At 39.9% G+C, this 27233-nt stretch overlaps 1 protein-coding gene across 3 annotated transcripts in view; it reads right to left on the bottom strand.

Annotated features, from left to right (window-relative positions):
* The window catches only part of NCOR1 (nuclear receptor corepressor 1), a 65017-nt gene that overhangs the window by 9524 nt on the left and 28260 nt on the right, over positions 1-27233 (bottom strand). For all 3 annotated transcript variants that reach the window (XM_069874105.1, XM_069874107.1, XM_069874106.1), the window contains exons 12-39: positions 26698-26876; positions 26158-26212; positions 25246-25347; positions 21113-21243; positions 20470-20687; positions 18789-18851; positions 18015-18154; positions 17195-17321; positions 15825-16380; positions 13851-13980; positions 13353-13548; positions 11208-11381; positions 10151-10311; positions 9641-9761; positions 9444-9545; positions 9147-9244; positions 8564-8732; positions 7897-8037; positions 6438-6521; positions 5677-5933; positions 4972-5332; positions 4242-4466; positions 3478-3687; positions 2938-3087; positions 2234-2407; positions 1730-1895; positions 962-1458; positions 395-523 (exon numbers count right to left, since the gene is read on the bottom strand). In XM_069874105.1, the coding sequence (XP_069730206.1) occupies positions 395-523; positions 962-1458; positions 1730-1895; positions 2234-2407; positions 2938-3087; positions 3478-3687; positions 4242-4466; positions 4972-5332; positions 5677-5933; positions 6438-6521; positions 7897-8037; positions 8564-8732; positions 9147-9244; positions 9444-9545; positions 9641-9761; positions 10151-10311; positions 11208-11381; positions 13353-13548; positions 13851-13980; positions 15825-16380; positions 17195-17321; positions 18015-18154; positions 18789-18851; positions 20470-20687; positions 21113-21243; positions 25246-25347; positions 26158-26212; positions 26698-26876 (5116 nt within the window). The remainder of the gene's footprint in view (positions 1-394; positions 524-961; positions 1459-1729; positions 1896-2233; positions 2408-2937; positions 3088-3477; positions 3688-4241; positions 4467-4971; positions 5333-5676; positions 5934-6437; positions 6522-7896; positions 8038-8563; positions 8733-9146; positions 9245-9443; positions 9546-9640; positions 9762-10150; positions 10312-11207; positions 11382-13352; positions 13549-13850; positions 13981-15824; positions 16381-17194; positions 17322-18014; positions 18155-18788; positions 18852-20469; positions 20688-21112; positions 21244-25245; positions 25348-26157; positions 26213-26697; positions 26877-27233) is intronic.

Genomic DNA, 27233 nt, shown 5'->3' with positions numbered 1-27233 from the left:
TCTGCATTAGATTTTGAGTATCCTGTGTGATAACCACATTTCCCCCTCCATATACAGGCTCTACAGATAATTTACTAATAGGTATGAAATTGTGGGCATCAACACCAATATGCAGTACTTTAAATAATATATTTAAAATAAATGTCTTATTAAATCAGCTACACTGTATCGTACAGGAGCTCTAACGCCAAGTGCTGGTTCTAATGTATTTGCTGCAGTTTTTCCACAGATCACTTCAACAAGATACTTCCAACTAAAGTTTCTGAAAGATTAAGAACATGGTAAGCAGTCACTTAAAGACTCCTGAGTCACTGCAACTTTATTATGAGTTCATGGAACCGGCAAACATAACCAAGATAACTGTGATGATACTTGCATACGCAGATAAACTTACCCTCTGCCTGACTTGGTTTAGGTGTCTCTTGCTGGTAGGGTGGTAGCTTTTCTTGAGTAGGTACAGGTGAGTTTGCCGGGCTAATCACCTCGATGGCATCTCCAGGAGCTTCATACCGGTGAGAGGACACTGAATACCAAGCAAAGGTTGTGGGATAAGGTGTAAATACCACAGAGATTTGAGTTGCCTATACACAGCAACACTAGTGCTTCCATTAAAATGACACCAGAGGAACAAAAGTCAAAACACTGCTTTTTTCTCACAATAGCCATGGTGACACAAATACATCATAAACCAAATAATTTTAGTTTTTCTGACTTCTGATAAGATAATTCATCTCATCCTGCATTTCATGTTGTAGCACGGAATCTGAATAAAACAAACCAACTCTCATTTTGCAAGAATCTCAAGTCACTATAAGCAAAAACTGTATTTGTCTATGAAGAGTCTCTACTGGGCAGAGCAGAATATTTTATCATTAAAAATCAAGAATCATTTAACATCTTATTATCTCCCTAAAAGGCTAAGACAGACAGCAAAGAAGTAGGTAGTTACTAAGATACGTACAACTACTGGAAGAATCTGAACTTTGAGAGCCCCTATCTCGTGCATCCTTGTCTGAAGCAATCTGTCGAGTGATGATCACATCTATGAAGTTAGCAGCAGTAATTGTGGTCTTTCCTCGAGTTCTCAGCTCTTCCTCGTACCTGGATTTAGGAGGAGGTCCTTTCTCTTTACCAGCCTCTGAATAGACTACTGATGAAGACTGTCCCTGGGACTTGCCACCAGAATAATTTGCAGATGTATAGGGGCACTGGACAGGCCTCTTTTCTACCTCCAGTGTCTTCTGTTCTATCTGCTGCTGTTCAGTAACCACAGCTGACCGACGTCCCATATTCTCTTCTATCCTGGTTCCTTCGTGCTTGCTTTCTTTTGCTTTGGCAACTTCCATCTGAGGAGCAGAGGCTGCAGCATCTACCAGTGCGGCGAGGGCATCAGCAGCAGTATTGTAACGGGAAGCTGGCAACCCTTGAGTAATAGAGGGAGCTCCAGGGGTGAGCTGCCTGTTAGCAAACATTGAATAGTCTGAATTATAATCACACGAAAAAAAGACCTAGAGCCATATCACACATATACCAAAACAAAGCTTTTGCAACACTAATTTCTATCCAAACCGGACTGGTAAAAATGCATTGGATTATTTCTGATAAATCCGAGAGCAATCACATAGTGATACATCCTCATCTTATAGCATTTTCATCAGGCTAAATGCACTTTTTAGTAACCTCACGTATTAGAACAGATACCTTTGCAAGAGTAACCTATAAAACATACATGATACGTAGCTGAGCAGCAGGATCCAAAGGAGTGATTACACTTGTCCCATTGGTTCCTTGAAAAATACTAGGCCTTTGCTGCAGTATGTTCTCCTGGCTTCTAACTGAAGGGGACGGGGACCGAACATATCCATGGCTGCCAGGTCTGCCAGGCTGCTCTGCACCTGCAGAACACACAGAGGAACAAATAAATAGCACATACAGATCGCTCTTATAATAATGCAGAACTATGTACTGATCGTGTCTCGTCCGCATCCTTTCCCAGCTATCTCCACCCCTCTAGGGGTGACCATACATGTTAAAAGGTTGAAACAGTAGCGTTCTGTTTGCAATGCGCTGGGATTCATGCAAGGTAAAAGGAACCTGCCTCAAGTGCAGACTAAAAGCAAACAATACCATATAATGTGTTATTAATAAGCTGCATGTTGCCAATAGTGGCTACAGAAAATGAGCGGTTACAACCTACAAGACAGCTAATCCCAATTCAGCAATGCGCACTCACCTGGTCGAAGATAAAGTTCAGCAGGGACTGAAGCTATTCTCTCCCTCTCTCGTTCTCGTTCTCTTTCCCGCTCTCGCTCACGTTCCCTCTCCCTTTCACGTTCCTTCTCCCTCTCCCTTTCCCGTTCTCTTTCAGCATTTGCAGCTGCAGAAGCTGCCAGGTGTGTAGGGTGTCCTGGAAGGTCCACAAGATAAAATGAAGCAACAGAAAGAGATATTCAAGTTTGGCACAGTCTGATGCAAACGCTGATCTATTCTGCCATCCTCTTAGAGCAAAATTTCCTCAAACCATTTTTATTTCACTCAACACTTATCCACTGATCTAGGAAAACAAAAGCTTAACACACAGTGATAATGGACAGCTCAACAGCTTTTTACTAAAGTGGTTTCTATACAGTTAGAAACTAGACAGCTTCTAGACCCAAATTCCACCCTTCAATGAATGTGAAATCATAATCAAACAACTATAAAAAAAGACCTGACAGAACGAGGTAAATTCTGCATTTGCCAGCGCTCTTTCACCTGCTAATGTAACTACAAAGAGAATCATTAAGAAAACCCTTGCTATCCAAGTGAGATGTACATGCAGAAAGCATCGCCTGAGAAAACATCAAAGCGTGGCATTAATGAAAGCTGAATAAAGATGGTCAATTATCTCAGCATGTCAGACAGCTAGAGTCAGCGTCAAATCAGAAGAGCTCTTACCTGGTGACAGAGAAGCAGGATTATAAGGCCTGGGAGGGAATGTAAGCTGGGTACCAGGGATATACGTGATTCTCTCCATGGGTGGTGTGCTTGTTCCTCCAGGATGAGGCACTAAGATAGTGGGAGCCATATTGTTTAGGTCAATAATTCCTGTTAGGAGATGACACATGTAAGAATGGCCATTCAAGGACAAAGCAACGGTCCATGCATTACACATTCTGTTCACTGGTAACAGTCAGCAATGAACATTTAGTGGAAAAAAAAAGTAAGAATAAGGCAAGTGCAGAACTATAACAACTCTTACAGCTTTCCCTTTAAAAATATTGATTATACGTGCAGTTTTCCTTCATATCCACAAAAGCCAGCTTGACGTACAACTAATTTACAAACACATCTATACATACACACTGCAATGTATCCGTCCGTCCGTCCATCCATCCACGTAAGCGGCAACAAAACTAACTAACCAACCAATCGACCAAACCACGCTGCATATCCAAAACACACTTTAGAGAACGTCAGAAAAAAACACAAGCATACCTCTTGCTCCGGCATACGGGAGAGCTAAGGTTTGTTCTCTAGGAGATAATCCTCTCGTTACATCAGGACGTAAATTGACTTGCATCTGCTGTGAGGTAATGTAGTCATTTAGGATTGTCTGTCGTGTGTTTTCCATTGCATAAAGCTGATACTGACTTGGGTAGCCGGGGGTGGGTGAGAGCTGCCTTTGGAACAGGTAAGCAGCAGCAGCTGAGGGTAAAGGAGGAAAGAAAAGATGATTTAGCAAGTAGCATGGGTGATATTGAACTAAACTTTCAGATGTTTACATAGCTACGATGGGAAATGCTATCGATTATCTCTATCCAGCACCAACTGGATCAAAACAGGGCTTTAATACTGATGTTTTATTGAATTTATGCACTGTATGTGGTCATAAGAAGTAAATAATCCGGACTGGTGACATGCATTAGAGAAGAGATTTGATTAAAAATACCAGCCCTGCAGTTCTGAAGATGTAAAGGGCAGGAATCCCTAAAGAAGGTTAAAACACCTCTCAGAGGTAGATTGATGTATGAGTTACAAGGAAGTCTACTGTACTTAACGTCACCAGGGATAACCTTATAATCCCTCAGTGAGAATGAATTAGTCCTGCACAGTTGGGTCTTCATTACACTTTGATTCTATAGTATCTTCCACATGCCTCTTTGGATGGCTTTCTTAAGAGATTTAATATGTTTTTAACAAAACAGAAGCAGCCCGGCAGCTTCTAAACGAAAGTCATGATATGATATAAACATATTTACCAGGATCCAGAGCCCTGTGAAATGGCATAGCAGGATCTAAATGAGGAGGGAGGTGACTCCTATAGACTTCCGGAGTTGCTCCTCTGTGATGAGGGTCAAAAGGACTGTGAGTCACTACAGGATCAACCCCTGGGACTGGAGATTTTGCTGGCATGCTCTCCCTCTGTGTTGGAGTAAGTGTGTTTTTCCTTTCATGATTTGCCGGCTTCCCAGACGATATTCCAGCTAAAACCAGTGAAAACCCCAAATTAATAAAACACATTTTTTAATAGAAAGTTCAGTTGTAAGCATACACTGGGTCCAGAGGGCCCTCAATCTGATACAACAAACCACAGAGAATACTTTATATCACAAACTATTTCTGGTGAAAAATCTATATCCTAAAACTGAGTGTTTGCACTTCACATTCTCTTTCTCACCTAGATATCTCTGTAATTCAGGAATAGCTCCTGCCCTTAAAACATTACCCTTGTAGGTAAAACTTCTGACGTGATGCATAATAAAATGCAAATTGAGATTGAATTGCCTTCTCACCTCCATGTTACAATATCGCAAATTTTCATTTTCTTATTTCAATTAACAGCTTACAGCCTTCTAAAATTCCTTCTAGCCACCCTCCAAACCATTAGAATAAAAAAAAAGTAGAATGGATTACAGAAACCGGTTTAAAAGTAAGTTTAAAATTAAATTATTAAAACTTCTTGTCTTAATCTGGACAGGAATAACATACCCTCACTAACTCTATTCATCATGGGTGAGCTCCTGGACATTGGACTCTGATAGTTCACAGGTGTTCTCCGAGCATTGGTATCATCATAAATCCCAGGGCTCAGCTGTGATTTAGGAGTTTCATGAAGAGTTGACCTGAGAACAGAGGGACCAGAGCTGACTACTGACGTGTGACGGGAACGTACGGCATCCCCGGTCTTCACATCTTCGTATTTTCCTCGCTCCACCACCTTCACGTTTTCTGGCACCATTTCCAGCTGAGGCATTCCACGGGGGAGCTTGCTTGGTCCAGTGATTAAAGATTTGACATTGTGTTTGATGGCAGACTGGCCAGAGTTGCTTTCATATTTTATGGGTGTGCCCTGAAAAGGAGAAACAGATCAGGTAAGGTTATTCTGCCGATGTTTCACTGCACTAATAAAGAAAGAAGATCACATTGCTGATATCGTAAATTCATTGCTTCTACCACATCAGTGCAGAAGACCTTAATGACTGTTACTTGTCAGTTCTCTCACGTTTGCTCACAAGCACGTTCCCTACAGTCAAGATTTTTCTAGTACTCAGAAAATATTTAAGTTTTCTAAGTCCGTGTCTTTCTTAAAACAAAGCAACTCGCCCCCATTTGTCATTATTCAAATATTCTGAATGGATTCACTACTGAGTCTATCAGCAACTGCGTGTGTCTCATGGGTCCTTTTGTATTTACCTGAGATATGGAGCCTTCTATGATTGGCCTGGTTGTCTGCACCATTTCAGGAGTCTTGCGGCTCTCCTGGCTTAATAGGTCCTGTCTTGGGATTTCATGGATCGAACGGCCCATTTCTTTTATAGTAGTGACTCCATCATATGGTTTCCCCTTAGTGATGGCTCCTTCAAATGTCCTTATGGGGGGTGACTCTCTCTTTATCTGTTTAGGGTATTTTAAGCCTTCTTCAAAACTTTCAGCTGTTGCTCTTGGTGTACCTTTTATAGGAGAGAGTCATGTCACCAGTATTAACAATCACTAAGTCTCTTTTTTGATAAACAGTCACTTACTACATGTCTTAATACTGCAACTTTAGTTTCCTCCAGTCTGTGATAACACATTCTGAATACTAAAAGAAATCACCACAAACACAATTCTGAACAAATAGTCAATATATTACTGAAGGCATCCCACATTATTTCAGACGCTGAAATAAAGGCAGTAGCATGCATCTCCAAAAGCCTGGGCAATTGTCAGTGTTCATTTAAGAAAAGCACTAATTATCATATTCACAATTATTCATATTAAAAAAAGTGTTTTCCAAAAAGAAAGAACAACTATGTTCACACACTACCTTTGTATAGAGAATATCAGAAAGCTGCTGATTTATACTCTGAAAACATGTTTAATAGCCACCTTTAACACAGATACCATTGTTAATAACAGCATCAAGGTTCAAAAATGCAGATTTTTGGGGATGTAATTAACCTGTAATACTTTACCTTGCATTATAGAGCCAGACAACACTGTTCTCTCTTTTAGTTCAGCATGTGGGCTACCCCTAGGCAGTGCACGGCATATTAAACCTAAAATTAAAATGAACACAATTTAGAGAATTAAACAAGTGTTCAAAAAACCCCCAAAACCAACAAGCCCCTCCTCCTCCTTACATACATTACAGATATTATCTGTATCACATGAGTGCCCAGAGGGCCCAGCTTTAGTATGCAAGTCATTGTATCAACATGTTAAAAACACCATCCTGCCCTAAAAAAAAAATAAAATCTTTCCATTCAATTATTCAGGCTATTACACTGCTGCAAGTTTTAACATATTTAGAAAACATGGGTATTTTTTATAATTAAGCTTAACTCTTGTCCCAAAATTAGTCATTGCTTCTCTTAAAACTCCACTTTAGCATCCTAAGCTGGTAAAGAAAGGTGTTCATGATAGGAAGTGGAAGAAAAAGGAAAACACACCCCAAAATATACCAAAGCATCCTCCAAATTAAGCAAGGTTTGTATTGAATCACCAAAGAAGAGCTGAATTTACTGTTCCTATGATAGAATTCTAACTCAAGCCCCCAGTGAACTCAGAATTTGCCACAGTTTGAGGACAGAAAATGTGTTAGTGATGAGGTATAGCATAAAAGTATCAGAGCCGCTTCTGATACGCTTCCAATAGAGCCCAAACAGGAGCCAAATGCATCAGCAACTTAAAGGCAACATTTCATTTCCATATACAGTCCAAGAAATCTCTTATTCAGTTTGTTCCATCTGATGAACATGCACACAAAATAGATTTTAAGGGCTGTGCAAAGATGAGACAAGATACCCTTAAGGAGTAATCCACCATCATTTAGGCACGAAACATTTTCTTGTGTTTGTATTTTTAACAATCAGAAAAGTTATACAATGCCCTGACTTGACCTTTGCAGGCTTAGTTTGATTACAGTTTATGAAATCAAAATAATACTAGAGACACCCTGAAGCGGGACACGGCAGCTGCGCAAGCCTTCTCCTTGGCATAATTGAAGAGGTTTATTGCAGGAATGCAAAAGGTCAGGCTGCTGTGTTACCAAGTTACTGTGCCAGGGCTAGGACCAACTTTTAACTAATGAGTGTATCCAGAGTCCAGGCTAGCATGACTGGTGATGTTCCAGCTCTGTGACAACCCGCTGGGACCATGAGAGCTCGTTACATGTGTCAGATCTGCTGACAGGAGTAAGCGTTAGCTGAAATACCTCCAGTTATGGAAACACACCATCAAAACAGAATGCAAAACCAGTATCTACTCCAGTCATATTCCCGGCATGCTTTAATTGCAGTGGTTATTACATGGATTTGGTTAGTACTGCAAGATTTAAATCTGATTTCTCTTTTAGTCTGTGCCATAACTCTAAATACTCTTACACCAAGGCAAAAGGTTTGGATAAAACACCTTGGAAGAAGCTGGTTTTACCTTCCAGTGGTGCAGACACTGGAGACTCCCGCATTGACATTCCTTGCTTTATATTTCCTTCCATTGTATCATAGCTTCTCTTTAAACCAATTTCATGAGCAGTTCTTGGACTCCTTGTTCCTTCACGAACATTTTTAATAGCTGGTACAATTTACAACAGCATGGTTAGGAAATGTGGACAACAAAAGACAGACAACAAAACCCCAGGTCATTAATACTTTAACAACACAACTTCAATATAATATTGTAACATTGAATGTCAACCTTAAGAAGGTCTTTTATGGTTTGTTAAAAACCATATTTGTTCAAACAGTTACTCATTTATCAGTGTTTCAATTGATGTCCACAGTTAAACAGTACATTTATTTTGATTTTGATACAGATTATTTGAAAGCTGGTAGTTTAACTGTTCAAAATAAAAACATTCCATGACAAATTGGAAATAAATGCCACAAAAATTAAACAGTTTAACTGTGTTTTAAACACACATTCAAGGAGATCCTTCAGAACACAAACACAGGCAGGTCAATACTTCTCTCTGATGGCACAACAGGTGACTGAGGCTGACACCTGTCCGTTTGGAAGCAGATACACTTCAGCTATGGATTACAAAAGCAGCACCTGCTGCAGCCCTGACTGGGATCAGGTAGAACATAAGAATACTCACTATCGTAAGATAAAATATGCCCACTTTTGCCTTCATAAATTACATGGCCTTTGGCTGAAGCTTCCTCTCGGCACTTTTCTGGGCTGCTGTCTTCCGTAGCCAGCCGGGTGATAGTTCCCTTCAACAACGCATCAGCTGCTATGCCAGACTGGGACAGAGCTGGCGTACCCTGTATTTAAATCAAACAAATATAACTCAGAACACGTGAATTTATTTAAGAGAAAAAGGAGCGGTGAAGGGGGGAGATAAAAAAAAAAACCACAAACACCCAATAGTATCTGCACAAGTCTGGTTAGAGGTGATTTTAGTATCTGAACTCAGGTGTGATGCTATTTTCATGGCAGTTGCTAATAAGCCTTCAGTTTGGGATACCAAAGGCTCTGGTGGTTCACAGACAAGAAGTCACAGCAAAGCTGACTTCAACAACAGTGGGATTTGACCACCCGATTGTATCAAAATTTCTTTTCTCAAGGCACTTCCTACTTTGTGGCATTAATTTACTTTTTCAGACATGCAAATACCTTCATAGTGACAGTTCTGATATGCTGGTTTGCTACAGCCTCCTCAGTAAGGGGATAAATACCTGAGTTATGGAGCCTCTCAAAGAAGGAATGGTCTCAACAGAAACTTTACTGGTTGGAGTCCCTCGTGTTATACTTCCCTCCTGTATTGTTGTGGTACCTGATTTGAAATAATAAGACATCTTCATATATAAGAGAATAAAAACCCCCAAGGGTAGCTACTGCATGTATCAGAAAACAGGGAGCAGATTAATCAGAATACTTAAAAGTAACTGTTCAGCAGTTTGAGCTCTAGAAGTCAATTCTCTCAGTTTCTTCAGGCTCTGACAAAGTTTCTTAATCTGTATGACTTTCTTTACCTCGGACAACGCTTTCATGTTGTGCTCTGACTAGGAGTCCCTCAGGTTGGGAATTCTGACTTCTAGGAGAGAATTCTTCTTGTTTGATATAGGGCAGGGAAGCTATTTGGAAAAAGAAAAAGGTTGAGGTTTTTTTCTTTTAATTATGAGTCATTAAATAGTCTTTATATAAAACGCATCAGCTTTTCTTTTCTTACCAGATTTGGTTGACTCCTGCTGCCTTGGCAGTCCAAGAGATATAGAACCCACTGATGGCTTTGCAGTTTCTTGGGTGTAGGAAGCTTGACTATGGGATGTTAAGTAAGTGCCAGGTGTTCCCTGAAACCACAAATACATCATACGTCAATTCTTGTTTCTGGAATGAAGATTCACATCTATGATTAAAGGAGAATGCTAATATTACTGTGATCCTATCTTAAAATGCTCCAGTACACCACTGCAAAGTATCAAAGTGTAGAACACCAGGAGACGCTGCTAGTTTGGAGACACAGTTCACCTGAACTGGACATCCTCAACCATGCTACTAAACATAAATAAACGCAACATGTTCTATTTTATAAGGCACCTGTAATACCAGGGCTCATAGTGGCACGTATGGGTCTTAAGTGTTAATGCTGTGAACACACGACTGAGTACAAGATGCTGCAGGTTGGTGGAGGAGCAAAAAACTGTTGGAAGCACAGATTTCCAAGTACTAATTCTCTTACTTGTGAGATTGAGCCACCCATGATAAAGGAAGGTTTTTCTGATGGCACGCTTGTTTTGGAGGATGGAATGAGTGGTGGTGGTGGTCTGGTGGGTCTGGTTGTTGGAAGGCGGACTCCTTCAGGTATATTTGTTATTACTTGGTGAGGTGCTGGCTGGAGAACTTTGGGGAAAAATTGTACAGGAAACATTACAGTTCAAGTCAGCTCTACTAGTTGTTAGAGAGACAAGAAGAACAGAAACAGCACAGTTCAACTGACAATTTCTGATTCACAATACCCAAAACACTATCTAGTTGTATTTACAGATCTGAAATTCACTACAGCCAAGTGTAAGTTATGCATAGAACTGGAGAATATTGAAACTTGCATCAAAGTTCAAAACGAAATGGCAAAACCTGCACTATAGAATTGCAGACTCTGAAAACTAAGCTTCTAAAAACGGCAGCCCGAGGTACCTTCAAGTGTTTTGCTGTTTTCCTGTTTTGAAAGAAAAGCTCTTATTCTTTAAATGGAATGCAACTGAGTCAAGTATCATCTAAGCTTCCCTCATTTTGTCTTTCCTTAGCCCAACATTATACTCCAAAGGAAAAAGCAATAATCCACATTTCAGAATTAAGATTTGTCAGTCACCATTTTATAAAGCATTAAGACTATCATATTAAGCAATTACAGTCAGAAATTAATGCCAAAGAGAGCAGCTTTCTCTCTTCCCCAACTCCGCCCTTCATAAGAAGGGCCAACCACGAATGTGACACTTGTATTAAGCTGAAAAACTCTTCAAAGCTTTGTCAATATACTGTTCCAACACTTTTCAGATCCTACTTGCTTATTAAAATACACGATACACAGCTGATCCAGAAATAAAGAACAAAAATACAACCTCGCTAGAGCCAGAAAAATATTAAGCTGCCTAATTACAGGCATGTCCTCAGAAAATCCTTATTTTCTTCTTTTGTTAATTCACAAACCGTCCAGAGAAAAATTTGATATCATGTCACAAAAGCCCAGCTTGCAAAGGAAGACTACATATTCCTAGAATACATAACGGAACATTTACCTGGTGGGACACTATAGCGAGCTGCGTTCATATCAGGCTGGGGAGAGGCTTTATTGACTTCTCTTGGAGACAGCCTGTACGGTGATGCTGACCTTGTGGCTGTATTTTGCACTTGTGCTTCCTGCTCTATTGCTCGTTTGACCTCAGCATAAGGCATGTAGGCCACTGGTTTCCCTGTGGAGGTTAAAGTTATCACAGAAAGAACAGAACCCTGGCTTAGAAATTAAAGTCAGAAGGCCCAATTTACAGCATATCAGGTAAATAAAAGGTATAATTAAGGTACAGATTAAGTAAATATGTTCTTAAGTCTACACTACTATATCCAAAGCTTTGATACTTTTTCTTCACATGTACAAAGCATGAGAAAGTTTATCGAGATCCTTCAGGTCCTTTAAGTGAAAGCCCTACGATTGAAAAAGACTTCATTTAAAAAAGATTCTTTTCTAAATCCTGTGCATCAGCCTTGTTCACTTGCCAGTTCAGCCTTACACACCAATCCCACCAAACAAGAAGCCTCCCTTCCTTCTTAGCTTGCCTAGAGAAGTTACAGATCAGATTTTAAATACCAATGTTGCCCATCAATGGTGTTTAAAGGGAAAATGTATTTTTACTGAACTTTGGAAAATAAAAATCCAGCACCGTAACTTCACAAATTCCTTTTCCTCAGCAATGGACAATTTAAGTATTCAAAATTACGAGCCAGAACAAGTCTACTGCAACTGTGATATTACATTGTGAACCTACAGTCAAAGAATGATGACACTAGCCATCCCATCATAGCTTTCTAAAGGGTCTTTACTATTTGATTTCGTAGTAAAGAATTATGTAGCCAATTCAACAACTCAATTGCCCTTTAGTTTGACAAGATGACCCATAACAGGCAGCATTTTGATGTATGCAGTGCACGGTTTTTAACCAGTCTGTGGGCTTCTCTGCTGCAAACTGCGGTTAGTGGGCGAGATTCACATGCACAGTGTATCTTAGGAAGCAGCTGTTGTAAAGATCTGATGACATCTCAGCTCCTTCTACTCTTCAGATTAAGATGTCCAAGCTTGTAGAATCCATTTACATTAACCACATTATCCCCCGCCTGCCTCAATAACCACCTTGATTTTTGCTGGCAGACACTTCACCCTCAAACTTTCCCACACTTCATAACACGGCGCTGCCAATGCCAAGAGTTATTCAGGTGGTATTTTAGTCAAAAAGTAATTTCAAGCAACCCCAGACCTTCTACCTAAAGAAGCCACTTCCAAACCCCACAATCTCATCCTCTCCTCCACATCTACAAGCTCTCTTCTCACTGTTTCAACCGGCAAAAAAAAAAAAGCTGTTTCTTTCATTTTATTTAGGTAAAAGTTAATTTCAATGAAGTCTTTTTATAATATAATTTTAAATTGTTATGCATGCGTCCAGGCCAGCATGTGAAATACAGAACCCTAGAGTTTCAAAGAACACAATTGTGTTATGTTGCTGATACTGTGGAGACAACAGAAACAGCACATGAGGACATAAAAACTAAAAATGCAGAATTAGGCATCTGTGATGATAGCTCTAAAACTAACATTCAGCACATCAATCGCAGTCGGATATTTCCCTGTTACAATGCAGCATCTGGACCTATTCTTTTTCGAGTTAAGAAAGTTAAGTGTTCAGAGGCAGAAGTCGCACACTTCGTACAGAACTGGGCTTCCCATAGGACCTGCATTTCTTGCACAAAAAAACCCCTGTTTGTTAGCTGCAGGCTGTTGATAGAATTAAAATAATTTCAGCTCAGAGGATGAAAATGTAGCCAATATACACAGAAGTATCTTTACCATAAGCTTCTGAAAAGGGCTCCTCCAGAACACAGTTATCTGGGTCCTCTCACCGCACACCACATGTTCCTCAGCAGGAAGAACTCATTTTTGGCTTTGACCCAAATGGAGACAGTTTTCCTGCCCTATCTAAGTGAGCTATGCAGTAGTTCTCCCAGTGCTGCCACTGCAGCAGGACTGGTACAGCAGACAAGTTCCTTCAACCAAGTGCCATAAGAAAGCTACAGTTAATTATCAATACACTAAACTTGCATTCTTAAATGAGGCAGCAGTATAACAAGTGGAAACAAAATGCAGGGTTACTTCCATAACAGATGTCAATGCCTACCTTCCCACTCAACATTAGGGCTCTTGGAAGTGCCACAGGGGCTTACAGAACTCCGATACTCCATATCCAGCTGCTCTTGCCTCTGGCGTTGCTCCTCCAGCAGTGCTGACTCGTGCATTGCTTTAATGTGCCGTTGATACAGTGCATAACCACTCACTGGTGTTCCAACGGGAACAGTACAGGGACTGCAAGAAACCTACAAGGAGGGGAAGGTGTTAACATCAGGTACATTAATACAAGTACTTACTAGAGTAACAATCTTGTCCAATGCCCCCACTGCAGCAGCTGCAGCCTACATACGATGGTTTCAAATCGTCCACACCCTGTATTAAGCTATTAATTTTGTTTGTACTTAACTTACTTTCCCCCTCAGAAGTACAGCTACAAAGCTAATGACATATTTCTTCATTTGTTTCACAACTTTTTGACACTTTAGTGTTGCAATTAGTTTTAGGGACAAGACACACTCCTTCAAACATGACTTAAAAGCCCCCATACCATAGGTGGTATGACAGCAGCTCGGTGGTGAAGTTGTTGCAGGTCCATCTGCCCTTGCTTTATTGTGGATGACACCAGTATTGACCCAGTGGGATTTAACAGTGAGGGCTTCGACTCCCTACTGAAGATACTGCAAAAAGATAGAGGGAAGAGAAAAATATCACCAAAAAGATCAAGATTAAACATCTTTAAAAATTTAAATGCAAAAGTATGCATCTCAACTTCAAAAACCCACCATATTTAGCACATTGGACAAATAGCTGGAAAATGAGAATTATGTTGTGTTTTGTCACACAGCATACCTGGAACTAAAGGCAACAAAGGCTGCTGTAGAAATACCAAAAGAAGTGCTCAGAATCTCCAATACCAGAAACATATGCATGCTGTTTCTATATGCACAGGACTGCAAGAATGCAATCCTCTTTATAAAGAATGCTTTGAAAAAAAATTGATAGGAAACACCAGACAGTTTTAACCCGCAGGAACTAAACAGACAGCATGTTACAACAGCCTTTCACACAGAGGGTCAATATATTTGAAGCGGGAGGATGATGTCTGAAGAGGCAAGAAAGCGCAGAACCACCATCAACTGCGCTCTTCCAAAGAGCAGAGGCAGAACAATGATACTGGATACTTTTGACATTTAACATCTATCCTCGGTGCTGCGTGTATATTAAGAGCACTGGGAGGGAGGGGGCACCGGCTCTGAGGCTGCGCTACGGTTACACAGGAATCGCACCAGCAGAACACTAAAAGAGACTTCAGGTATCATGAGTGGTGTCAGCCACCCCCAAAGATAAAATGCCTCCAAAGACACACAGTGCTGTCCAAGTTCCCCGGAATTAGTATGAGCGTGAAGGCATTGTACACTTTGGAGAAGGAGGTCATCCATTTCTCCAGGCAAGTGCACTGACTGGTAAGAGTGGGAAACACTTCCACTACTCTATTATTAATCACCTTCAAGAGATTCGGTTCTACTGATTGATATAATACGGTTCAATGACAGGAACTGGTTATAGGACTCAAGGTTATACAAACAAGCAGCAAATGTTAGAAGGTAACTAAAATATCAATATTTTATGTTGCTAGATTATTATTTTTTAATGAAAGTTTCACCTCCTACTAAAAAATACATTCAGGCTGTTTTCACTGTCAAATTCAAAGATGCATTCTACTAAACTGAGTTTGTGAGAGCAAGAATCAATTAAAACAAATCCATCTCCAAATTTTTGGCTCTAAATTCAAACAGTTTTTCACTAAAGGGACTAGAGAGCCCATGTACGATACCACATCAACAAAAACTATTCCAAATCTACTTCTGAATGCGAAGATTTGTTCATAAGTATTGTGTAAAAACAACAATCTAAAAACGTCAAACGAAAGCAAAGAACTTAATCTAAGTCAAAGACTTTTCAACTTCTCCTGTCCTGCCAGCGAGGAGGCACAGCCAGGACAGATGACCCGAAGTGACCAAAGGGACATTCCACACCACATGCCGTCACGCTCGGTACATAAACTGGGGGAGCTGCCAGGTGGGCAGGCACCGCTCAGAAACTGAGTGGGCATCAGTTAGCGGGTGGTGACAATTGCCCTGCACATCACTTGCTTTGTATATACATCATTATCATTATTTTCCCTTCCATTTCCTATTAAGCTGTCTTTATTTCAACCCACAGTATTTACTTTCCCCCGGCCCTAATTGTCTCCCCCATCCCACTGGGGTGTGTGAGCAAACAGCTACATGGCTTTTAGCTGCCTGATGGGTTGAAACACAGCACCCTGCCTTCAAAGACCCTTCTTCTGGCCTTTCACCAAAATTGTAAATCAACATTACCCTCCGTTGCACTTATAAAGACTCCTTAGAAATTCTTTCCCTAGTAGAAACTAATAACAAAACCATCACTATTGAGTAATCCACTTTTTAAACAACTTTGTAAAGCCTCCAATATTTGAACACTAAACAATTAAACTCACCCTTGTCTGTCAGGCTCTCCATCCACTTCCTCGTCAGCACTACAAGTGGCACTGGAATCATTATCTGAATGGGACTCTTGTCTTGCTGTATTAACTTGCTGCGCCAGACTATAGTCCATTTCCTCTGGTTCTGACTTTTCCTTGGGTTTCTCCATATCCCTCTCTTTGGTATCACTCTCTATCTTCACTTGAATATTCTCTGGTAGCCTCATCTCAGTCTCTACAGGTTCTACTTTGGTATGCACTGGAAGAGTTATCACAGGCTTAGCTTCAGCTGGATGGCTTCTACTGTCAACCTCCATGGGCTCTTCAGCCTCATTGTTTATTTCTTCCTTCACCTGTGGCTCAGGGTTCTGACATTCAGCCGTTGATACAGTTGGGGCTGCTGAGGAGGGAGATGCGCTGGTTGCAGGTTTAACAGTAGATTCTTGTTCTGCTGTAGCCTCAGTGGTTACTTTCGAAGCAGCACTCTCGGATGGAGTTTCTTCACTTGGTTTAGCAGGTTCTGCTGGAGTTGGGGATGGAGCACTTTCCGTATCAGAACTATTCTCAGCACCTGCGGAAAAAAAATGCACATAAAGGTTCAATACTAATAAAATCTTTCTAGGCTTCAATGAGCTGCCTCTTCAGAATAATCAGACATATGTCTGTTGCCCCAAAACATAAGAAAATTGCTCTGAAGAACTGCCTCACAAAGGGAGAAGTAACCAAAAATCAGCAGATACAGGTTACGGTTAAACAAATTGATGCAATAATGATCCATCAATTTTAACCTACCCATTTGTAAAAGAGCAGCTTAAAAAAAACAAGCCAAACAAAAAACCACCCCAAAACTCCCAACAAAACAAAAACCCCAACCAAAGCTCCAGATCCCCAGCACTTAGCATGTTCTCTGATTTCACCATTTACAAATGCTACTGCTCCCAGCTTCTCAAGAGGCTGGCCAAGTCTGACTGATGCCAAGTGCCTGTAATTATTAGCAGTTGTAATCAACACGTTTCAAAAAAACCCCAATACTTAAATTTGCCTGTCTGAAGCTTCACTGAGACTAACAGCAAGCAAAGGCTACAGATCTTTGATTCAACTTATCTCAACACAGTTTTTAACCAGGTGCAGTCAGTTTACCCTCTGGAAGACAGGATAGTCAAAGCATCTCAAAACATTGAGCATTGGCTGCTCAGGACTAAAAACGCCTTTTTTTTTCCTCCAGACACAACTAGTGAAGTGAGTTCCAATTGCTAAAATCTAACAGAAACACAGTAGTATTTGAGCACTACGTTACAAAGTGAAACAGCTTTCTGAGCCCATAATTGGCATGAAATATATGTCCTTTTCCGTGCATAGACAAGTTTCCTTCCCAGAAATGTTACCTTCACTGTCTTCTGGATTCTCTTCTTCATTGGATGCTTCAATATCTTCATCCTCCTGAGCTGACACAGTTGAAGCTACGCTCTCACACTGCGATACATCACGCTCCTCACGGGGCCTTCGTGAAGACTGATAAAGACACAACATTTACACCGCACTGAGAATTTGCAAGTATTATTTCCTTTCACACACACTCTCATTTATCAATCTGAGGTTGAAATGAAAGGCAGAGAATATCTCTTTAGCACAGATTTATTTACATGAGCACATTCCTTAAACTTCAGACCAGTTCTGGCTGCTCCTGATCAAAACCAGGTTTGAGAACAAACCACTATCTCAAGATACATTTGGAGGACAACAGAACTAGTGCAGCAAACAGATGCTGATTCTCTTCACTTCAGTGAGAGAAAACTAGGATAACACCACAGTTTAAAGGATTCCAACACCCAGGATTCTACCTCCTGCTCTATTCTGTAAGGTTAGTGCTTATTGTGCTTCAAGGTAACCATTCTACAGTGATGACCTGAACTTCTATAGTTGCTGCCCTACTGATAAGGAATGTGGTTTTCAGAGCACTATGGAACTCTTCAGGCCTGAGTGTTCTGATAGAAACTTTCTATTGCATTTTAAAGCAAGAACCAATTAGTATCACAGGTCAGTGAGCATCAGACGCCTTTTCTAGGAGATTTATGTCACAACACAAAAACAAGTAGAAGAGGAAACAAGTGGTGATTGCAAAACAGTCTCAGTGAAGTGTGATTAATGACTTTAGAAAGATGCCAAGTTTTCCCCTGCAAAATATTCAGTGCCCACTGCACTTACCTTCTGTTTGTGCTGCTGGAGAAGGCTGTCCAGATTGTGTCTCCTTTTATAGTTAAAGTAGAAGTTCTTACACTGAGCTTCACTTTTCGTCCCAACCATTTTGGCAATTGCTGCCCAGTTTCGTCCATGTTCCACTAGGCCTGTTCAAACATACACGATCCAATATTCACTATGATAAATAATTCAGCTATTGAAACCCAAACAAATAGAGCAACAATGCCTATGGGATGGTAGAATACAGTTATTGCTGTCCTGAAAAGAACTCAGTATGACAACGCATTTGATAAATACTCCTGGGGTGAAAAAACCTGTCTCAATCCAAATGTCCGCTTACGAAGCCTTAAACTTCCCTCCTTGTTGTTGCCAATATGTAGCATCTCTGCTAAAATAGCGATTTTATGCATAAAAATCTACATCTAACAGTATCTATCAGATGACAAGTCAAAAACTACACTGGCTTTTCTATTAAAAGAATGTCATTCAAAAGGAATTTTTGTAACTTATAAACACATTACTTTGGAGATTTGCATATAACATACACTCCCTCACATCTGTTTCACAGAGTTCTGTGGACCAAGTACAACATTAAACAGTTCTAGGTAGTAGGTAAGAAATAGGTTAACCTGAGTCTCAAAAACCCCAGCAAATTTCAAATGATTCATTCAATGTAGCATCGCAAAAAATCACAGCACTCTTATTCAGTAATTCAGTAAAATACTGTGATTTTGTAAATACAGGTATTTGTACATAAGTCAAAAGTTTTACGAAGTTTACCTTTCTTAGCAACTTCCATTTCTTCCTCTGTCCAGCGGGATGTCTCCACAGGCTCTGTAGAAGCTGAAAGATAAACAACGACACTGATTAGAAAGGACCAGGATTCACTATTATGGCACCAATCATGCATCCCACAGTCAACAAATTATTTACATTAAGGCTTCTTCAAGTCACTTGGGAAAGCTGCTCGTCAGTGGGAAGCAGTCAGTCTCCATTAAATCAAGGCAGAGATACAGCAGGAACCACCACGATCTCAGCAAAGAAAACTGTTTAAGACTATTCTGCCTAAAAATCTGCAATTGATTATCTGTCAAAGATGATTTGTAAAGTAATTTAGACACATTTACCACTAAAATTTTATTTAAGCTGTCAGTAATTACCATCAACTACTAAAAGCAGCAATCTGACATGCTATAAACTAGTTCCATCTTATTTCACTTGCTTCTGTGGAAAGGACTGAAATCGTTATTTATTGATTACTCAGTATTAGGAAATCTACTGTTCTTGTATTCACTGAGTCTCCAACTGGACCAAGAGGGAAAAATAAAAGAAAATGAAAAAACAGTAAGTAAAATAAAGCAGGAAATTAAGTATGATTCAACACAAAATACTTCTCATACAATTCCCTGGATTGGAGATCATTCTGTTTAAATTTCTGAATTAACCTGCAACAGCCTCCATTTCCTTCTCAAGGTCTGTCGTTAAGCACAGCACGCAACATAGGCCCTCCAAGAACCTCCATTAACAAACAATAACAGTAGGACACCATAAAATATCTGATCCACTGAAAAACTATTTTGGATTTTCCAGGAAACCCTGCAAAACCCACTCTTGCCTTAGTCCAGTTGCTGACACAACCCCACCACATCACCTGAGCAAGAACATTTATCACAACCTCTGATGTCTACAGATAAACAAGAACTTACATGCCCCCTTATTCTTTAGTACAATGAAGACTATCTGAGCATCAACAGGTCTGTTACAAATTCTAGAGTAGCAGCTGCCTGTAAGAACCCAGTTGAAGAGCAAGGAGCTCTTTGCCACAGCAGAGCACTGCAAGAATCCAAAAGAACTGCCCCGCCATCCTGGATAATTATTAACTAGCCACAAGATATTCTGTTTGCCAGTATTTCTGCACCACCACAAATTGTGTCAGCCCTTTCAGAAATGCAGCCAGAGACAGTGTAGTCTTTTCTAACCATTGGTGCTGGGAAACTAACAATTTTTATTAGATTGCCATCTAATGCAAAAGCAACAAAAACAGCCTGCCAGGATCTATTTCAGATTATGAAACTCTCTAAAGTACTCGAATATCAGGTCTACTTATTTAACAGTAACCTCTGCGAGCTACAGCCTGTAGGTCAATCTGTGTCAAAGGCGTTTGGATCTCTACAGATCCATCATTAAACCTGCAAGGACAGAAAATGCCGTTACTGTAAACAGGCTGAGCTGCCTTTATTTTCCCCCACATGGTTCTAGCATTACACACACATTACTCATGAAGTTATGTTTGTTAAGTTTAACAGTGCCACATAGGCACAAAATTATAAGCAGGCCTAAGAATAAAGATGCAATACTAAAAAAGAAAAAGAAAAGGGGGCTGCACGCAGAGAGAACTGCCTTGTATCAGTGAACTTTGTCACCCAGATGGGTCCCCGAGTGTCCCATGAACGCTACTCACAAGGTTCTGGTGGGGGTGGAAGAGGCGGTGGTGGCTCTTCAGTGGCTGCGGCTGCAGCAGCACTGGCTTGTGCTGCTTCATTTGTCATTGATCTGGTGATCCTGCCCTTGCGACGACCTTGACTATTGGCAGTTTTTCGGCCCCTAGGAGTAGCCTGCTCCCTTTCCTCTGGTTCCTCTGGTGCAACTTCAGTTTTGTCCTTTTCTTTGGTATTCTCTCTGGGAATAGTTAAAATATAATTCCGTGACATTCAAACAGCCATTGCAAAAAGATGTTCCTGAATATCAGTGTTAAAAAAATCTCCCAAACACTACAAAGCAAACTCCACAGCCCCAAAAGACACCTTTAGTGATCCAGAATTCACTTACTGCCCATTTGTCTAGAGTTGCTAGAGAATAACAGAGATAAATGACTTTATTACCTTCAAATAAAACACAATGTGACAGAACACATGAAAAAAAACCAAGCCAACAAGACATGAAAATAATCACATGTGTAAAAATAAATCCAATGGCTTTTTCCAGTCTGATAAGCGCAGAGACAGAGAGAGTGGTATGTCCAGATTTCACTGTCAGGTTGACGTGACCACTGCAACAAGCTGCAATCTAGAGCAAATTAACACATCTTCAGTAGAGATACTCACTTAGATTCCTCCTTATCATCCTTTTCCTCTTCATCTTTCTTTTCCTCCTCTTTTTTCTCTGATTTTTCTGCTTTTTCTTCTTCTACCTTTTCTTCTACCTTTTCTTCTTGAGAAGGACGAGCAATCTGTTGCTGAAATGGAATGGGATTTGAACATTAGAACAACTTGATCACACAAAGGTGCAGCAACTTGTACTCAGAGTGGCACAAACACCCATGCTGCCTTACCCCCCACTTGATAATATTTCCAGTTACAGTCACTGCATACCGGTCAACATAACAGTAAATGACCTTTGCAAAAAACTGTAACACCTATCTGCACTCTGAAATCGTAACCAACATCATGTTCCAGGCATCATCTCCCAGACCTCAGAAGTCCCCTTTGCCACAGAATGTACAGTTTCTATATATCAGCTCTATCAACTTCTTCTGGTCAGCTCTCCTATTCAATATGGGTTTTGTCTTATAAATCCCATGGAGATACAGGCTTCTTTTGCAGCATGAGGTGATAATGCACACACACTTGTGACAACAAACACATGTGCTGTTGTATGCCACGCTAAAAATGAACAGTTACATTTTAAAAATGCTTCGAGAGGTCTGACCAACATCCTGCACAGTAACGGTGCTGCTCCTCTCATTTTATTTTTAACATTCTTAATTTTAAAGTAGTGAAACCTGATAGCTCACAACTTGGAAGCAGAAGATCTTGTAGCATGAACATTGTGACCAACTCTAAGCCACCTTCTCAAAACTGCCACTAGTAATTATGAAATATAATGGTTCAAAAACTTGGGTCAGGAACTCTAGACATGTTCCCAGTGAATCTACAGAAGGAAAGTGACAGTCTAGAACTAATTTTTTTAAAACCTATTATCTTTATTGAGTTGATAGTTTTAAAAGCACTGACAAACAACTCACACAGAAAAAAAAAGGTATTAGGAAATATCAATCAAACGTCATTACAGAAAAGATTTCCTGAAGTTCAGTGCAGTTATTTTTCCTGAATATATTCAGGAGCCTAAATATTGCTTTTTGCCATCCATAAGGACATATCTGCACAAGGCCAAAACAGTTTGCTTTCCAACACTAACGAATTTCTATGTTCGCAGCTTGCCTGCAAAATCCTTCCTTCCCAGGTTAAAATGCCAAGCAGGAGTGGGCTGCCACTACATAAATCCCATAACCCACTGAAAAACTCCTCAAAACAGGTTATTCTTTTCCACAGAGGAATCACCCTTCCTATCAGTGTAGCAGCAGGTGTCACTGTTTCACTAACAAAGCAAAGGCTGGAAATAGTCACAAAAAGGACCTGGTTTTGACATTCTAATATTGTGAACTGGAGCAGAAAACCCTCACGCTAACCACTATCATCTTGCTGAAAATTACCAGCGTTTAAGATGCTGGCATTACTTGGCTATGCAAAAACTTCCTTTAAGCAAGATGTCAGAGACATGCCAAGATAAATTATTTTCAGAATGCTAGAGAGATTGGCCTCAAAAGCAACGAGTTAGAAGTTGCATCTTCAGAGGAAGAGAATAAAAACAATAATAATTAAAAAAAATTGGTATTTTACGTATAATCTAATCTATTTACAAAATAGCTACTGAAAATCCTCTGTTCTTTTTGCCTGTCTCAGTTAACATCATGCTTCCTAAATACAACAGGATTCTCTATTTCACAGTGAATTTATTTAACATGCATAATCAATAGGTCAAGTGCAGGTTAAACACAAACCTCAAAACAGTTGAAGCCTCAGTCAGCGACGTACCTGCACATTCATCTGTTGATTAAAACTTACTATCCAGGCAAGGGGATGGGCTTTAGCTCAGGGTAAGATTCAAAAGGACAAACCCCACACCAGCACCGACATCACACGGCTCTTTAGCAGAGGCTGCCTGACCCAGCAACATGTTTATTCCAGGAAATTGTGTCATTCTGCCACTCGAGCTGCCTCCAGCGGAGTTGCCCATCTCACGCACAACCATCTAATCCCTTTGGGGTCACCCGAGGTAAAATCCCCCTGAACTCGGCTTGATTGGCCGTCATGGACATAGGGCAAATTTCTGTCCCGTCAGATCACTGGGACACAGCACCTGCTGCACCGGCACACGGCTTCGACCGCCGGCACGTGCTCCTGTCGACCAGCACCCAGAGCCCTCACACACCACTGCCTGGCCACCACATTGCAGCGAAAACTTCACTCAGACGCAAGCTCCTTTCAATGAGTTATTTAAGAAATTCTCTATAACATGCAAGAGTATCTGGCAGCCACACTTTTTTCTAGTACTATGTTAAAAACCTGCTCTTCCTTTGAAAAGTCACATTTGGTTCAAGATACACTTGTTTAGTTCCCTCTGTGGGCATTCTGGAACCCTTAGGTAGCATTTCAAAAACAGTCCTTTCTAAACATCTTTGAGAACAAGAATGTCTCAGAATTTACCAAGCCTTACACCTCCAATCCTGACATGCTTGAATCCAGCATTCAGCTTCTCTAAAGTAAAATCCCACACACTGAAACTTAAGTCCAGTTGTACTCGCTGCCTTCACTGAAAGATTTCAACATCATTACCATGACTAATACCCTCTCTGCCGTACTATTCCACTTGCTTGCCTTCTAATTTACAAAACTATAAGCGCTATTAAGAGTTTAAGCTGAAGCACCTGTTATTGGCATAAGCATGTCTTGGAGCACATCATAAATCTTCCACAACTTGTGTTTGCCAATCAGCAAGGAAGTTTCATGTTGCTACACAGAGATACGAGAAATATCAGCTTCAAACAAAGCTGGGGTGTGGGAGGGCAAGAGGGATGAATTGCATTCTGCAATTGTAAGATAAAAGTTCTGGCAAGCACAGCAGTTCAACCCTCTCAAGTTCCTTTTTACTAGCTGTTTTAGATGTCATTAATAATCATTAATAAAATTAATAAATACAGGGTTTTGGTACCATGTAATTCCTTTCTACAGCATTACTAAATGCGCTAAACTGCAATAAATCTGAAATCTGAAAAAGAGGATTCACATATCCTACACTGCAATATTTACTTAATCTGCTGTTCAGGACAGATTTGTGCAGTCACAATACCTCAGAGTCTGAACAATTTTCTCTTTACTATCACTGCTGAGATATGATCAAATCCAATAAATCACAACTCTTCAGATTAAGGCCTGCAGATTTCCAAAACCCTGAATTTGAGAGGACTCTCCCCTCCTGATCCCTTCAAGCTTCAGTTCCGACAAAGCTCTGGGGATTTCTTCAGCACACTGCACCTATGCTGGTTTCCAGCTGTAAAATCATTAAGGATACAAACTCAGGATACCCACAGGCTCAGCTGTCACCTCTAGTACTCTGCTTCCCTTCCTGCCTTGTCACTGATGTATTCTATTTGCAGTCCTTCACAAACACCTGATAGATGCAAGGGAAATCAGAATGGGAGGAGCAGGGAACACGTTCAGTGAACACCCAGCACTCATCCTGCTTTCTTTAAGGGAAGAAAAAGTCCAGAGTTTCTTATATTTTTTGTGTGCTTGTTTTCCAATATCTACATTAACCCTGGTAGCCAAGTACATGGATCGATAAGCTTTTTGTACATAATACACTGCTCTGTTCTCTCCAAAAGAACACTTTCTGAATCAGCAGAATTTTGTACTTGCATGTATTAAACTGGTCTCCTTCTTCTTGCTATTAAGTTCCAGTTTGACTTTGAGCCTGACCACCAAATAAAGATCACTATTAATTTCTGCTTTTTGACAAACACTGACATTATGAAGTGATTACATAATTTCTTTCCACTGCAAGTCACATGCTAAACTGTATTTCTGTTGGCTCCAGCATAGGATTTAATGATGGATTCAACTTCAACGTCTCTGGCAGGATCCTCAAATAAAGTGAATTGTCATATTAAAAAAACACAACAAATATGCAAAAGAAGAAGATATTCCACAGAATTAGAAAGAAACTAATGTAGGACACCTTTGAGGTCAAGATTACTTAAATTTAAAAAGGGCAGAAATGTAGTAAAAGAATAACTATTTTTCCTAATATAATATATCCGCTATAACGGATAGTAAAACACTTGTAAATCCTAAACAACACAGTAACAATATCCAAGTGAATAAGAGATTTTAAATACCTGGTTTCTTCCTCTGCGTTTACCATAATTCCTTCGCACGAGGGCTTTATAATTTTCATTTTTCTTGGTCAAATAATAATATAATACACAGTCAGGAACATTCTAAAGTGAAAAGGCAAAAAAGAAAAAAAAATTAAGCTTCCCTGCTATGAAAAAATACATTCTTACTATTTAATTTCTCTCAACACTTAAACTAATCAGCCTCTAGACTAAAATAAAACTTTATTAGATTTGTTTGCTCAGCAGGGAAGTGAATTCACACACAAATATAACAATACAACTATGCACAAAATTCTAGCATTAAACACAAGTCTCGCATTTATAATATCCCTCAGCCATTTCAGTTGGCATGATTTAACCTATTCTAGACAATTTGCAAGTTTGAAAGCTGCTATTTATCATAATAGCTGCATGCACTCAAGATTTTGTTGTATGTCTTAACAAATCCTAATTCTCTATTACCTCTTACATCAGTTCTACCAAATCAGTTCTAAAAAGACTAAAATCAGTACTAAGGACCAATTCAGCCAGCAGTAGGATCCCCCAACTCAAAAGCTGGTGGCAAGACTTCTTAGAGTTACCAGAGTGCCTCAGCAACGCCAATTATGTCCTCAGCTGAGCAGTGAGACAGTTAAAGCAGTTTACCTTCCCCGGAAAGAAAATAAGATCAAAATGAAATGAAGTGCCATTTCCTTTGACTATTGTCAATAGCGTCATTTCACTAACTCTTGTTAGATGTTTGCATGCATTGACTGTGTTACTGATCAAAGAGTATAAAATCCTGGCAAAGCAGTAACTTTATTTGGACTTGTATCTTTTTCCAGGAAGAGAAAGTGATGCTGGGATAAATGACTTACATGTGGAAAGTTAGGGATCCCACTAAGGCTCTACTTATATTAAGAAAGGTCTTACCTTTCGTTCCAGGTAGGAAGCAATTAGACCAAAGTTCTTGGGATGTTGGACAAACCTTTTATAAATCAGAAATTGTTTAAGTTTAACAACATGATTCACAATCAAATAAGCAAAGCAGTCTTCCAAACAATCTGTTCCATCAGCAAGCCTTTCATTTACACAACAGAAATAAGTCTAAGAAGCCCAGTTCTAAAATTGTGCAAATATAGAACTCAGCAGTTAAAATTAGCTTTTAGCTGATATAATGAGATCATATACGTACTCATCTCATTTTAACCTTATCATGGAACTGGAGTATTTTTAGGAGAATTCCTTATCCAAAGACTAAATGCATGTGAGCCTACTCAGCTGAAATTTGGAGAAGTCTACAACTTTTGCAATGTTTCATTCATCCCGCTAAGAACATTACCAAATATTATTGAACAAAAGCTTCACCATTCCCGGTTTAACTGAAGTTTTATCAAGCATCAGTTAGCTAAAAGTGGGGTTCGGTAGTAAACTATCATTTGCAAAGTAATAAAAGGTAAGAAAGCCCATTACTTTTCCTTAAAAATCTCTTTCTCGTGGTCGGTCCAGACATTCATGAACTGTCTGTCTTTATAAACTTTCATGGGATCCTCCATCAGACCATTCATATTAATAAACTTCACTCGTCTTTGTTCTGCATCAAACATCATGGGAGGAATGACAGAGAGCTGACGCATTTGTTTTTCATTATTCTACAGGCAAAGAATAAAAGAAAAAGTAAAGAATATAAAAGGCTGCTACTAATGTTCACAGTTCTTGCATTACACAACTCTTTAAAGGTCCAACACAGTACACAGTCAGACAATTTGAAATTTCTTTTTGTCTACTTCTTCACTCTTTGTTGCTATCCCAATGAACATTTACACAGTCAGCTGAAGGAAACAGTGCTGTAAATGTTGAAAAACTAAAATGGTGCAGGGTTTCAGAAAGGAAAAATTTTCATGTTTGTTAGAGCTGTTAGAGCTACTGGGTTGTAGCAAGCCTGGCATGAACAGACACATGAGAAAAATGTAGGACAGATGCAATTAGGAAGCATAATCCTTAAAAGA

This window comes from Phaenicophaeus curvirostris, chromosome 21 (genome assembly GCF_032191515.1).
Source record: "Phaenicophaeus curvirostris isolate KB17595 chromosome 21, BPBGC_Pcur_1.0, whole genome shotgun sequence".
NCBI lineage: Eukaryota > Metazoa > Chordata > Aves > Cuculiformes > Cuculidae > Phaenicophaeus > Phaenicophaeus curvirostris.
This window is presented reverse-complemented; position numbering and strand designations above follow the sequence as displayed.